At 27.0% G+C, this 12,910-nt stretch overlaps 2 protein-coding genes across 5 annotated transcripts in view; one reads left to right on the forward strand and one right to left on the reverse strand.

The window, feature by feature from the left end:
* Nucleotides 1-1,701, reverse strand: part of LOC101492125 (zinc finger CCCH domain-containing protein 64) — a 6,221-nt gene extending 4,520 nt beyond the window's left edge. For all 4 annotated transcript variants that reach the window (XR_012161313.1, XR_012161311.1, XR_012161312.1 and 1 more), the window contains exons 1-4: nt 1,426-1,701; nt 1,064-1,337; nt 186-315; nt 1-54 (exon numbers count right to left, since the gene is read on the reverse strand). Coding sequence is in view for 1 of the 4 variants with exons in the window: in XM_073363736.1 (XP_073219837.1) it covers nt 1-54; nt 186-315; nt 1,064-1,337; nt 1,426-1,497 (530 nt within the window). In the remaining 3 variants the exon portion in view is untranslated. The remainder of the gene's footprint in view (nt 55-185; nt 316-1,063; nt 1,338-1,425) is intronic.
* A 4,201-nt stretch (nt 1,702-5,902) lies between these two features.
* Nucleotides 5,903-6,964, forward strand: LOC101492689 (uncharacterized). The gene has a single exon (XM_004507878.4). It carries the CDS (start codon nt 6,060-6,062, stop codon nt 6,774-6,776), a length of 717 nt encoding a protein of 238 aa, XP_004507935.1. The 5' UTR covers nt 5,903-6,059; the 3' UTR covers nt 6,777-6,964.
* The last annotated feature ends 5,946 nt before the right edge of the window (nt 6,965-12,910 follow it).

Below are 12,910 nucleotides of genomic sequence, written 5' to 3' on the forward strand. Positions count from 1 at the left end.
GCAGGAATATCTGAAGCAGCTGCTCTATTTGTGACCCCACTTGGCCATTCGTTAGTAATCATGAATCAAGGAAATTAACAAATACATTGCATCCTAGAAAACAAGCAAGTGGCATTAAGCCCAGAAATCCAGGATACAGTATGAATGAGAAAGTAAAGAATTAATTCACATCAATACAAGGATATGTCAAGAACAAATCAACAACTCCAGGTTCTTCGGCTATTGCACGCAAAGCATCGACATCGTCTTGACTGTAAGTTCCAAACTGCTGAACAGTCGACGATTTCCTACCAGATAAATAGGTGACAGATAACCCTGCACATACGTACTACAGATAAGAAACCAAATTCAATTCCCAATAAACATTTCATGGCAGAAAGACATGTCAGGAAGCAAACCATTACCAATTACCTATCTAGCACTGACACAAACACGGATATCGTACACAACATCGACATTGATACTAACACGAAAACACCAATAATATAATTTGAAAAAATGAAAGTGACTGAATGTAACATGTGTTGGTGTCGCACACCAAACATGCATTCAATCTGTAGTGTCGGTGTTGTGCTACATAAAGCGAGTTACAAATCTTTTACAATAGTGATCACCAAAACTAATCTCTTAGCGTGTGTTTGAAACCGAATTTGCAAACCAATTATCACGTCTCGAGGCATTCTCACCATGAAAACTCAGAAGCTATAAAACTAAGCTTCCACTTGAACGTGACTTTTGGCCGTGACTTCTGTAAACATGACGTTGTTCCGAACACATGCTTAATCATGTAACTGCTAAGTAAGCACTACCTAAACTAATGTCTACTACAGATTACTGAATCATAATCAACGACTAAAGCAAAACACATTTCTCATACCACACTTGGACACCCACTCAATGGACATATATATTCCATCCAGACACAAAAAATGAACAAAATGCCATTCTACACCTTTGGCAATTTCTAATTAGCGGTTATATTTTCTGCAAAGCATTTTGGAGATTAACATAGAAAATAAAATTGAATTAAAAAAAAAAATGCATAGAGGAAGCAAAAGCATACCGAAGAGGTTGAATTTGCCACTGCCTTTCAACCAATACAAATTATCGCAAACCTTCAAGCCATCCATCTTGAAACCGCGGTTAGCAGAATCCTTAGAAGCCGCCAACAAAACTTTAGGGGCAGCGACGCCATAATCGCCAATGAAGTAAGTTGGGAGGGGAATGTGGGAGCCACCTTCGATGTATGCCATAAAGTCGTCAAGTTGCTCCGGTGAGTCGGGGAAGAATTGGCCCACGCACAAAAGCGCGTCGAATGGACCCGCCGATTTGTTAACCTAAATTAACATTAATTCAAAGGAATCAGTATAAAGTCATGAACAAAAACAAAACCCTAGAAAAATAAAGAGAGTGATAGAGATTCACCGATGAGACGCGCTTGAAGAGCTGGTTGAAGCGACCAAACACGTCGCCGCAGAGTAGGATTCTAGGGGCCATGACGAGCTTTGATGGAAATGGAGACCAAACTACACTCACTTAATCTTTCACTGTAGCCTAATTAGTCCCTCACGACCTCATCAATGTCCGTCCTTATTCACTGTGGTGATTTTTTTTTTTCTCAAAATTCCTTACGCTGAGTTTGGATTGAGAATTATTAAGAAAGGAAGTGAAAGTTAATCTTTATCACATTTGCTAGTAGGTATGAGTTACTTTAATTATAATTTTTGTAAATTTGTATTTTTTGTGTTATACGTTTACCATTTCAACAAAGTTTTTAAAAAACATGTCTTTATATTGTGATTTTTTTTGTTTATAAAATGGTGACATGGTCATATTACAGTGACATGGCATTTGCTGATTATGATTTTTTATAATTAAAAATAAAATTACAAATTATTTCATCACTTAAAAAAAAAAAATTAAACAAACTCATAAGGCCATGACTTTCAAACTTACAACTCAAATCCTTAAAAATTCATCAAATTAAAATATTTCTAATTCATAAAAGAAAACAAAAAAAAATTGTATTATAAGTGAACTTGACGAAGTATTCAAAACAGAAAAAACCAACATGGGTCCAGAGCTAAACGACTACAAGAGTTTGTTCTATTGTCCAAAACTAGTTGGAAATTTAAGATTTTGTGAATTCTGATTTTATCACCATATCATTGACTTTAATTTTACATAAATTAAAATTAATTTTTCTATCAAATTTATCTATGTCAAATTTGACATGCTGCAACTGTTCATCAAATAAGTTATCAAGAAAGATAAATGACTCACAAATGACCACTTAAAATTAAATATTTCTTAACCATAATATTTTCAAACATCATTTTTTCATTATCACATTTTTTTATTAAAGTAAAATATCAAACAATGTTGCGACTATAGAGTATACTAAGATTTAAAATTTTCTTTGCCCAAATTAAAAAATCTTATATCAAATGTTGGGAAAACAAACATAAGTGACCAAACACAATCAAAATATAATAATATAACGTGAAAACTTCAAAATCAAAAAAATAAACTACAACAATTATCAAATATCAACTAGAGAATAGATTTATGTAATCTTTTTTCACAAACACATAAACTTTTAAGAATTACATTTTAGTGAAATAACAACAACAAAAATTTGAGACTAAAAGGTCGAATAAACTTTTTAAAGAGACTAAAAAAGTTAAAAATTTGTAGGGGCACAATTATTTTTTAAATTTTATTATTATTTCAATTATTTCATTTGAGATTTAACTTTTTTAAAATATATATGACATCATAAAAGTTGTTAAGTAATATATTATTAAATTTATTATAATTAGATTAAAGGTAGTCCCGTCTTTTTATGTTTTATTATATAATATCTTTCTATTTCTAGTATTCTCAACTTTTGTCATTTGAAATGAAACCTTAACCTCACTTTTATTCTTATGTTCTTGATTGATTTATATTATTAACAAAAGTATCTTTTATACCGATATATATAATTCTTTTGAAAAAGTTGGATCATTCACATGTATCATATGACTCTCCATCTTTTGATCGGGTGTCATCCATCAACCTTATTTTTTAAAGTGTCTAAATCTATTTAAAAAAATATAGACATTATAGAGAAGTGATAATTATTAGCACTTTACGGATAAGCATTGAGGAGTGTTTCGACGGAAATTGGACAATGAAAAAAAAAAAAAAGCAAGGAGGAGTGTCACTAGAAACTTCCGATTTTCCCACGTTACTTAACCGTGTGTTATTATCGTTTCCAGTTTTCACACAAGCTGTTTTTTTCCTACCCCGTTTTTGTCCTTCTTCGTAACGTAACAATTAATAGTTAATATGCAATGATAAGTTTCACCTTACATTAGACTGGTCGACGCCGACGGTGGATAAATGTGAAAACATAAACTCTGCGGGCGGAGTGATTTCGTGTTTCATGCAGACATCTGCATCGAAATGCCATGTGCATAGCTCAAGTGTTAACATGAAAACGTCAATTTCCTATATTAAAACGTCATTAAAAATAAAATAAACACAAACCCATACTGATAAAGATCTTTACAATTGTCCCCCAAACATTCCAAAAATTGTTAACAAATACTCTAATAATACATAATAAAAATAAATTAAATATAAAAATTTTAATTTGAAATTTTTAAATTTAATTTTTAGAAATTTTAAAAATATTTTCTCAATATAAAATATCACTTTTAATTTAATTGATAAATGTCATAAGGATACATGTTATCAAAACTCTTTTATGAAATTCCTTAGTACTGAATAGTGTATCTTTCACTATTGACATATTTTTTTCTTTTAAAATGACATTATATATATATATATATTAGAGAATGAGTATATTAAAATTTAATTTTGAAATTCTTAATTAAATACCACTTTCGTCTAACAATATATAAATTATTTGTTCATTTTATTTATATTAAAAATTTTATATAAATAAAATAATAAAATACTACTTTTATTATATTACACTTATTTATATTTTTGCTTAAATATATTACACTTATTAAATATTAAATATTGGTGTATTTAATATTAATATAATATATAAAAAAGAATGAAGTATAAGTGATATATACATATATAATATTACATATTACAGAATACAACTAAGAAATATAACAAGTTGGGAAAAATATTGAGAGAAAATAAATATTTAGTAAATATAGAAAAATGAAATATGTACATGATGAATTGAAATACACCTCAAAACACTGTTGCAGTCTAATCTAGCTGGTCTGTCACACGAAGGAAAAAAAACGATGTAAGAAAGTACGGCGGCAATAAATATGTCGCATGCAATGTGGGGTAACTAATATGATACCACTTGATTAAAAAAAACCAATATAATATGACTTCGATGGAGGAGACTTTAACATACGGTCGACATATGGTCAACAATAAATTAAGTACTACAATAAACCACGACAATACATTCTCTCCTCTTATACATATTTTTTAATATATTTTTATCGTTAATTAAAATTTATATAAATTTAATCGATTTAAGTAATATTTTATAACAAATGTATGTTAAGTGTATTGTCGATGTTATTTTATTTTTCAAGATAATTTTTTTCATATTTTTTCTTTTCTATAAGATATTATTTATTTTTAATTATATTAATTACTTTTTAATTAATTTACTTCTAACTATTACATATTTTTATACAAAATATAATCAAATTATATTAACAAATTCTCTATTTTCAAGATTAAATTAGCAAAACAATTTAAATTACTTACAGATTTAGTATTAGAGTCAATTTTATTAACTCTCACCATATAGTCAATGCAATTTTATATATAAGAACAAATATACTTTAAATAAAAAGAAGTGTTCATATGAGATTTTTTATATTAGACACAAGCGCACACATTTTTTATATAAGAAGATGACACATAACTATTATTATAACGAGTTTTATTGTGATATTTTTATAAGTGATTTAAGGTATTATGATTTAGTATTTAAAAAATAAAAAATTTGACGATTTTTGATAATACGATTTAGAATTTATAATTTATAATCATGATTGTTTTAATGAATAAGATGGTGACTTAATTAATATCAATTTAATATAAAATATAAATTTATTTTTGTTTATTTTTATTGAACGATTATTATTTAAATTATTATATCAGTCATAAAAAATAAAAATGATAATTAGTATATAATTATAACATACGACATCTATAATCAAAAAATTTAAATAGTTTTTAAGACTAATCTACAGTGAACCACAGTCTATATTATAACACTAATTATAAGAGATCGCATCTATAATTAAAAAAATTAAATATTTTTTAAAATTGATCTATAATAAACTATAATTCATATTATAATTTGCTAAAAGCTATAGGTAAGTAACTTTTCAAAATAAAAAGTTATAGGTATGTATCGTGGACATCATTACCTGTGATTTATCACATACTCCTACTTACACAAGTATTAAACAGATAAAGTGGTATAGTTCAATAATATCAGAGGACGTGGAGTTGGGCAGATAAGAACAAAATCAAAATTTATATAAAAAAATAACAAAATCAAAGTACAATAATAAAATAAAACAATCTCATTATTATTTTTGTTATACAGATAACAATAAATTTTAATAACACATTTACATTATATTTTAAAAGGACCAAATAGTCCAGTAAACATAACACATATAATTTATGACTCACAAGATTCTCTAAACCTTTACATATTTATTCTCTTAAGCACGTCATTTATTAATCTTTCATTCAAGTGTCATTATATCGTTAATAAAGAGATTGATCCAAAAAAGAACATAATTAATTAATCGGATAAAAAGAGAAGAAAACGACAATCTGCCAAAAGAAGTAAACGTCAACTAAACTACAGTTGCTCCCTGATATTTTATGAATTTTTGTTTTTGGTATTTTGTGTCGATGAGAGACGTGAAATTTCTCTATATACACCCCCACTTTCACCCACATTACTCTCCAGTGTCATTGTTTGTCACCCCTGAAACGTAAAAGAAACCCTCCAAATTAAGGAATCAATTTCATTCACCACCATGGCAGACCCAACAAGTATCATAGCAACATGGTTAACACCTTCTTCCCTTTTCATCTTTGTAAACCTCGTCATAGGTACCATAGCTATCACTTCTCGTTTCTCTTCTTCTTCTCAACCCAAAAACAAAAACCAACCTCAACTCACTTCCTCACCCTCACTTCTCCACCGTGTTAGGTCCTTTAATCTCCGTCACCATTACAACAACGACGACGAACCCGAGTCAGACTCCGAGTTCACTCACCCCCAACTCGTTCCAAAACCGTCTCTGTTAAAGCGTGTCGTGTCCTTCAACCTCTCGTTCAACAAACACCACCCACCACCCACACAGACAATAACACAAACACATTGCGTGCAACCCGAAGCCGAAAACATGGGTCCGGATCCAGTTAAGACGGAACTGGATTCGGGTCCAGACCCGGTTAAAGGTGAACTGGGTTCGGGTCTGGATCTGAATCCGGGTTGTGATTCGGAGAAGAGTAAGGTGAAGATATTGAAGAAATCTATGAGCGAGAAGGAGTGTTTGATGAAGTCGGAGTGGGATGAAGAGGAGGATGAAGAAACGGTGGAGCAAAGGAGGCCTGCGACGACGGGAAGGAGTGAAGAGTCGGAAGATAAAGAGGTGGATGCAAAAGCTGATGATTTTATTAACAGGTTTAAGAAGCAGTTGAGGTTGCAGAGGCTTGATTCATTTCTCCGACGGGCAGACACCATGTGATGATGTCAGGAATTTTATTTTTCTTTGTTCATCGATGCTGAAGAATTAACTATTATTTGAGGGACTTTTACGTTTCATGGGAAATACAAAACTTTTGTGCTAGTGGTTTTGTTTCTTTTGGTAGATTTCAGAGTTGTTGGTGTTGTTGTGGTGCCAAATTAAGAAGGAAAATTGGAAAAATTACTATATGTGTTTATGTTTAAATTATCATATTTAGATGCATTAAGTCTTTCCAGTTTATCCACAGATTTTGGGTTGAGCATTTCATGAGATTTTACTGCATTTTATTTAGGAATATTATTTGGGATACCCAAATACTCAATTTACACATTTATGAGAAAAATAAATAGAGGTCATATGTCGTAGAAAGAGACAAAGAAAAAATAAAGTATTTATTAAATTCAAGTGTGAATGAGTGTAGAAAATTAAAGAATATCTAAATATAACTATTGTTTTAGTTTTTGGGTCAAAGATTGAACTGCATTATTAAATTTTCTTTTTGCAGATGACACTATTCAAACTTACATCATATGTAATGGAATGTCATGGTGGTTTGGTTCTTATCCTATTGGAAAATGACTGTTGTCATGATAAATGACATCACAAAAGCTTCACGAAGCATAGGTGATAACGTGACAAAATATTACTTAAAAATAATTTAGATTTAAATGATTTTTAGTTAAAAAATTAAACCAAAATGTATTATAAATAGTAATTGGGTATACTATTCTGAATTAAAAAAATTTATTTTAGTTTAATTTTTTTTATAAGTTAAATTTTACATAGTTATTTTTAATTATTTTAAAAAATCAAATTAAATTTTAATTTTTGTGAACTAAAAATCAATTCAGATTAATTTTTTTAAATTAAAAATTGGTTTTGTTTAAATTCTAATTTTAAAAAGTTAATTAGATTTTAATTTTAAAAAATTATTTCAAACACAGTTTAATTCTTAAAAATGAACTCAGTTCAAAAATAATTTAATTCAGTTCTAGATTCAATTTTTTGTTTTTTTTAACACTTCTAATTAGATCGTAGTACAGTACAAGCTGATATGTCTATATCTCATTATCTTTTTTTCTCTGTTTTTGAGGAATCTCTAATTCGTATGCCAACAAATCTTACACGAGTACACACGTAAATTAAAAAAGAAATAAATTAGTCACATCAACAACATTTTATTTTTTTATTTGTTTGTTTGCTAAAAAAAATTATTTGGAGTTCTACCCAAGTATGCATTTCTTTTCATCTGTATAGCCTATGTCTAAATCTTAATCTAAATACTAAAACGATGAAAAGAGATCTTCAATTGGTTTTGTTAATACATGATTGGACCACCGGATTTAAATTAACAATTAAAATTGTTTATTGAATGTAACTACGTAACTTTTATTAAAATTGTATTATATATATATATATATTTGAGAATTGAGTTTTAGAAGGTTTTACATAAGAGAACTTTAAAGAATTAATTATATATTTAAAATTTAAAAAATATGAAAATAGTAACATTATAATATGCATACTTCATAACATTTCAATTATACTTATTTATTTTAATTTTTTATATAATTTATTTAATTTAAGAAAGAAAAATAAACTCTCCCGTCTCTTCTCTAAAACCCTTCATCCAAACATTTTTTTAGAGGCTATATTGCCAAAGTTATTGGGCTATATTGGATGAATATATCTGCTTGAATAATTTGAATTAACTTTTACAAGTGAAATTAAGTCTATTTAATGTAATCAAAATCAAGTTAAGGATCATCTCATAATTTGAATTAACTTTTAGAAGTGAAATTAAGTTTATTTAATATAATCAAAATCAAGTTAAGGATCAAAATATAAAATTTCGACTGAGGATTCATGATAGATGTGAGGGTAATATTGAAGTTATATTATAATATCATATTGTCAAAATTATCGAGGTATTAGGATGTATATATACATACTTGAAAATCAATAAAATTTTATTTTGTAGATAAAATGATAGTTAAATTTATATATCTAAAACATGATATTTAGTCTAATAATATCATTATTTATTAGTTCAGATAAATTTAATTGATGAACAATAAAAATTATAGAATTATATCTGTATCTCTAATTTATCTTTGTCTCATATATACATTTGTGTGTCTTGTTAGCATTGATGTGCTAGGCACTTTACTAAGTTCTTCTTTTACAATCTACCCAACAATGAAAAATTTATCATGTACTCTTATTTTTATACTTATACCTCACAAATTTATGATAATGCAAAAAATATCCTTATTTTTTACAATTGCATCCTTTTCGAAACTAGTAAAAAGATAGGTAAAATTTTAATGGTACACATAGTGTTTTTGAATTTTTTTTATAAGTATTTATTAAAAAAACTATAAAAAAAAACCGATAAAAAATGGAATAGATGTCGTAGAGTCATATGTCGTGCACATATTGTTTTAACAAACTAATGGTCTTTTTTTCCCTTCACTATTTGTAATGTTTAGTGTGCCTTTAAATTAAGAATATTTAAATAATATCCTCTAATATCTCCTCGACAAATTTTCCTATTAAAAAATGGATTAAAGTAGAAAGTTTGTAGTCAAACAATAGTTGATATGTACACGTATCATCAAATGAGTGATGGTATTAAAAACTATTTATATTAATATATAAGTTAAATCTTAAAAAAAGAATATTATAATTAAGATATTTACTGATAATATTCTTTCATATAAAATACTTAATATTTTTATCAAATACTTTACTCTCTACACTCTTTTTAGAAAAAATTTACCCTGCACTTAAAGAATTAACAATTCTTCATGCAGATATTTTAATATACTTGAATGTAAAATATTTATTGTTCATTCAATAAAAACATTTTATTTAAAATTTAAAATCAAATTTAAAGTCAAAATTAGGGTTTAAAAAAATTAAACGATAGTAAACCTTTTTCTGGAGCTACAGTGAAATCTAGTCCTACTCATAGGAATGTGGGTATCTCAGATTTAGATAGATAAAAAATATAAATATTAGATTGATGAGAAATAATTGAATGATGATATTAAGGATAAAACTGAAGACTATATTGTTTTAAAAGTGCGTCGTTGTTATTTAAATGTTTAATTTCATTCACTCGGTGAATGAATGCGTTTTTTAAAAGATCTATTTTAGTAAAATATTAAATTATTTTTATTGTATATATTTTTGAGTAATATTATTAAAATATAAAATTTAATACAAAATAAAATATAAATATAATATTTTAATATTTAGTAAAAAATATAATATAATTTTATTGTATTTTATATAATATTATACTTATATCTCATTTTATATTAAATTTTGTATTCTAATTATATGAATATATTTCTATGAAATATACATCATAAATAAAAGTATGAATTTTTGGGACACATTTTAAAAAGTATGTATAGTATATTATATGTTTGCGGTATATACTTTCATAAAAAGATGTGTACGTAAATTGGGGGTGTGAAGAGTATTTATTATAAAAAAAAAGTGGGTGATGCGTATTAGTAGAAATTAATATTGAGATATAGTTAAAAAAAGTTTGGAGGTATATTTGGGCCGTAATAGTTTGCAATATGTGAGGCGTACGAGTCTTGTCCAGCTTTGGCCATGCAATAGGTGTGTAGTTTTGGGCCCTGCCCTGGTTTCAAAAATGAAAAAGCTTCTTTTTTCATCTAAGTCTTTTTTAAAGTTTCTAAATTTTGTTTAGATCGATTAATTTAGAGGTGTATTTTATTCGTTTAAATCATATTTGATAGTTGTTTATTGACTTCCAATATTAATTTAAAATATATAAAAAATACTATTATATTAAAGCATTTGATAATATATTAATTTTATTTTTCATTATCGAATTGAGTTTTTTACTACTGAATCTTAGAATCTGCGAAAATACAATTTAAAAAAAACACGGACCATGATATATTCCTATCTTTTGACGAGTAAAAGCAATGGTATTCAATACTTCTTCTTTTGACCATTTTTTTCTCCAAATCTTAATTATTTGATTTATATAGAAAATAAATGATATTAATTTGAAGTTTCTAATAAAAAATTTGAGATAGAGTTTGAATTGTAATTACTTTAAACGATTTACTATTTTTTAAAACTCATAATGATTAGAGGTCAATAACAGTTCTTCTCCATTAAAAATGAATATCAAACATAAAAGTAACTTCTACACCATCAAAATTAAAGATCAAACATAAATAAAAAAATTGAATAAATAATGTATCATGCCTCGATGATTTTTCTTATAAAATTACATTTTCTTATTTAACTTAACACTCTACTTTTTAAAAATTCTTAAATTCCACAATTTTAACTTGAGTTGGAAAGGTCAACTTCTCCACTAACTAATTCCTCATCTGTAATTTTGAACTATTACACACTTTTCCATCTTAGAAGATACTTATCTAAAAATATGATTGATTAAGAATTTATCTTATATCCTTCTAAAGGAACCTTGTTATTTTCATTTATAATTTTTTTAGCCTAATACTTTTAATTATTGTTCATCGTTTTGTTTTTAACTAGCAATAATTAATATATACATAATGAGAAGATAAATGAAATATATTCTTCCTATATTCCTATATTATATAAAAGTTATGTAGTTTGGAAATCAATAGAAAACGGGTCAACACAGGACATTGTAGATCATGTGTGGATTTGTCTATTGTGGCAAAATTGTCATTTGAGCCACGATCATGAAATTAATTCACTATCCAATTGCCCTGTAATATTGTATTTCTTCCCAAAATCGAAATACAATCTACGGTTGCCAAGGAACTAGTGGCGTGCGGTTAAGTACAATTAAGTACTTTTATCCTATCTCGTTTTTTTGTTCATTTTGATTCACCACGTGCAAAATCTTTATTAAATCTTCAAACAAACTAATCAACTATATACAATAATGTACAACTTTTACCAAATATATACGTGATGAATTGTAAAGCCTAGCCTTAGACTGGACTCAGGTGTATATAAAATTTATTTGAATGTTACTTCACGCTGCAGGTCAAAGAAAAATAAGCAAAATACAAAAAGATGACTTCAACTTCAAAATAAATAAATAAAATTTTAGTGTAAGTATGATATAAAACTTGATTATTTAGTCAATGAATCACACATATATAGTACAAAGCGTTCATGGAAGGACACTAAAAAATCGGTAGGTATCTAATAAATTTGACACAAATGTTAATATAATTGAGCATGTGTTAATTTACACACTAATGTAACATTGTTCTATACACGAATTTTTCTTTTTCTGACCAAATATTAATATATTCACTATATTATAAAATTTTAATTTCCGGTACATGGAATTTTGTTGGGAGAGAAACTGATTTGCAAGCGCATCATATCATACACAGTATGTCAACCATATAACAAATTATCTGTTGACTTTCACAAAAATCATCACACGTAGTACTACAGTTTAATCTTCAAACGACTAATCAATATGAAGCCATTCTTAAAAAAATAAATTTTATTTGTCAAAATAAATAAATAAATAAATTAAAGAAATCAAATAATGTTCATATATTCAACTTTGACTATAATATTTTATCTCCGTCCAAGTACTAATTAATCGGCGAGAAAGACAACGTAACTGAAAAGATTGAATTTAAGAAAATCCAAGTTTTGTGCTTAGCCTAAAACGTGCAAAGGAAAAAGGTAATTTAATTTACAGATCCAAGGTTATATATATTTATTACACCTTCAAGACGTATAAATCAAAGCATTACACTCAATGTTATACCACCACCTCGTTACATGCTCCATAAAATTATCAGTTTCTTAATCAAGTAATTACACTCAAACGAGAATTTGAATTTGAATTTTGAAAGAATAATAATTGGTCTAAACTTTATTTAGTTTAGCCAATTGAACTATTTCAAAGTATAATAATTTTTTTAAAATCGAATGATTAAGTCTTGTTTAGATAGCTCGAGTGATGAATTAAAAAATATAAAAGAAGTTAATATTTAAATATGAAAAGCTAAGATAGTTTGACTAATATGTTAATATTTTCTTGTAAAAAAACGGAAGGGTTAAAAAAAAAAAAAGAGCTTCCTCCTTATCCTATAAATACATGACTACACATT

This window comes from Cicer arietinum, chromosome 7 (assembly GCF_000331145.2).
Source record: "Cicer arietinum cultivar CDC Frontier isolate Library 1 chromosome 7, Cicar.CDCFrontier_v2.0, whole genome shotgun sequence".
Classification (NCBI taxonomy): domain Eukaryota; kingdom Viridiplantae; phylum Streptophyta; class Magnoliopsida; order Fabales; family Fabaceae; genus Cicer; species Cicer arietinum.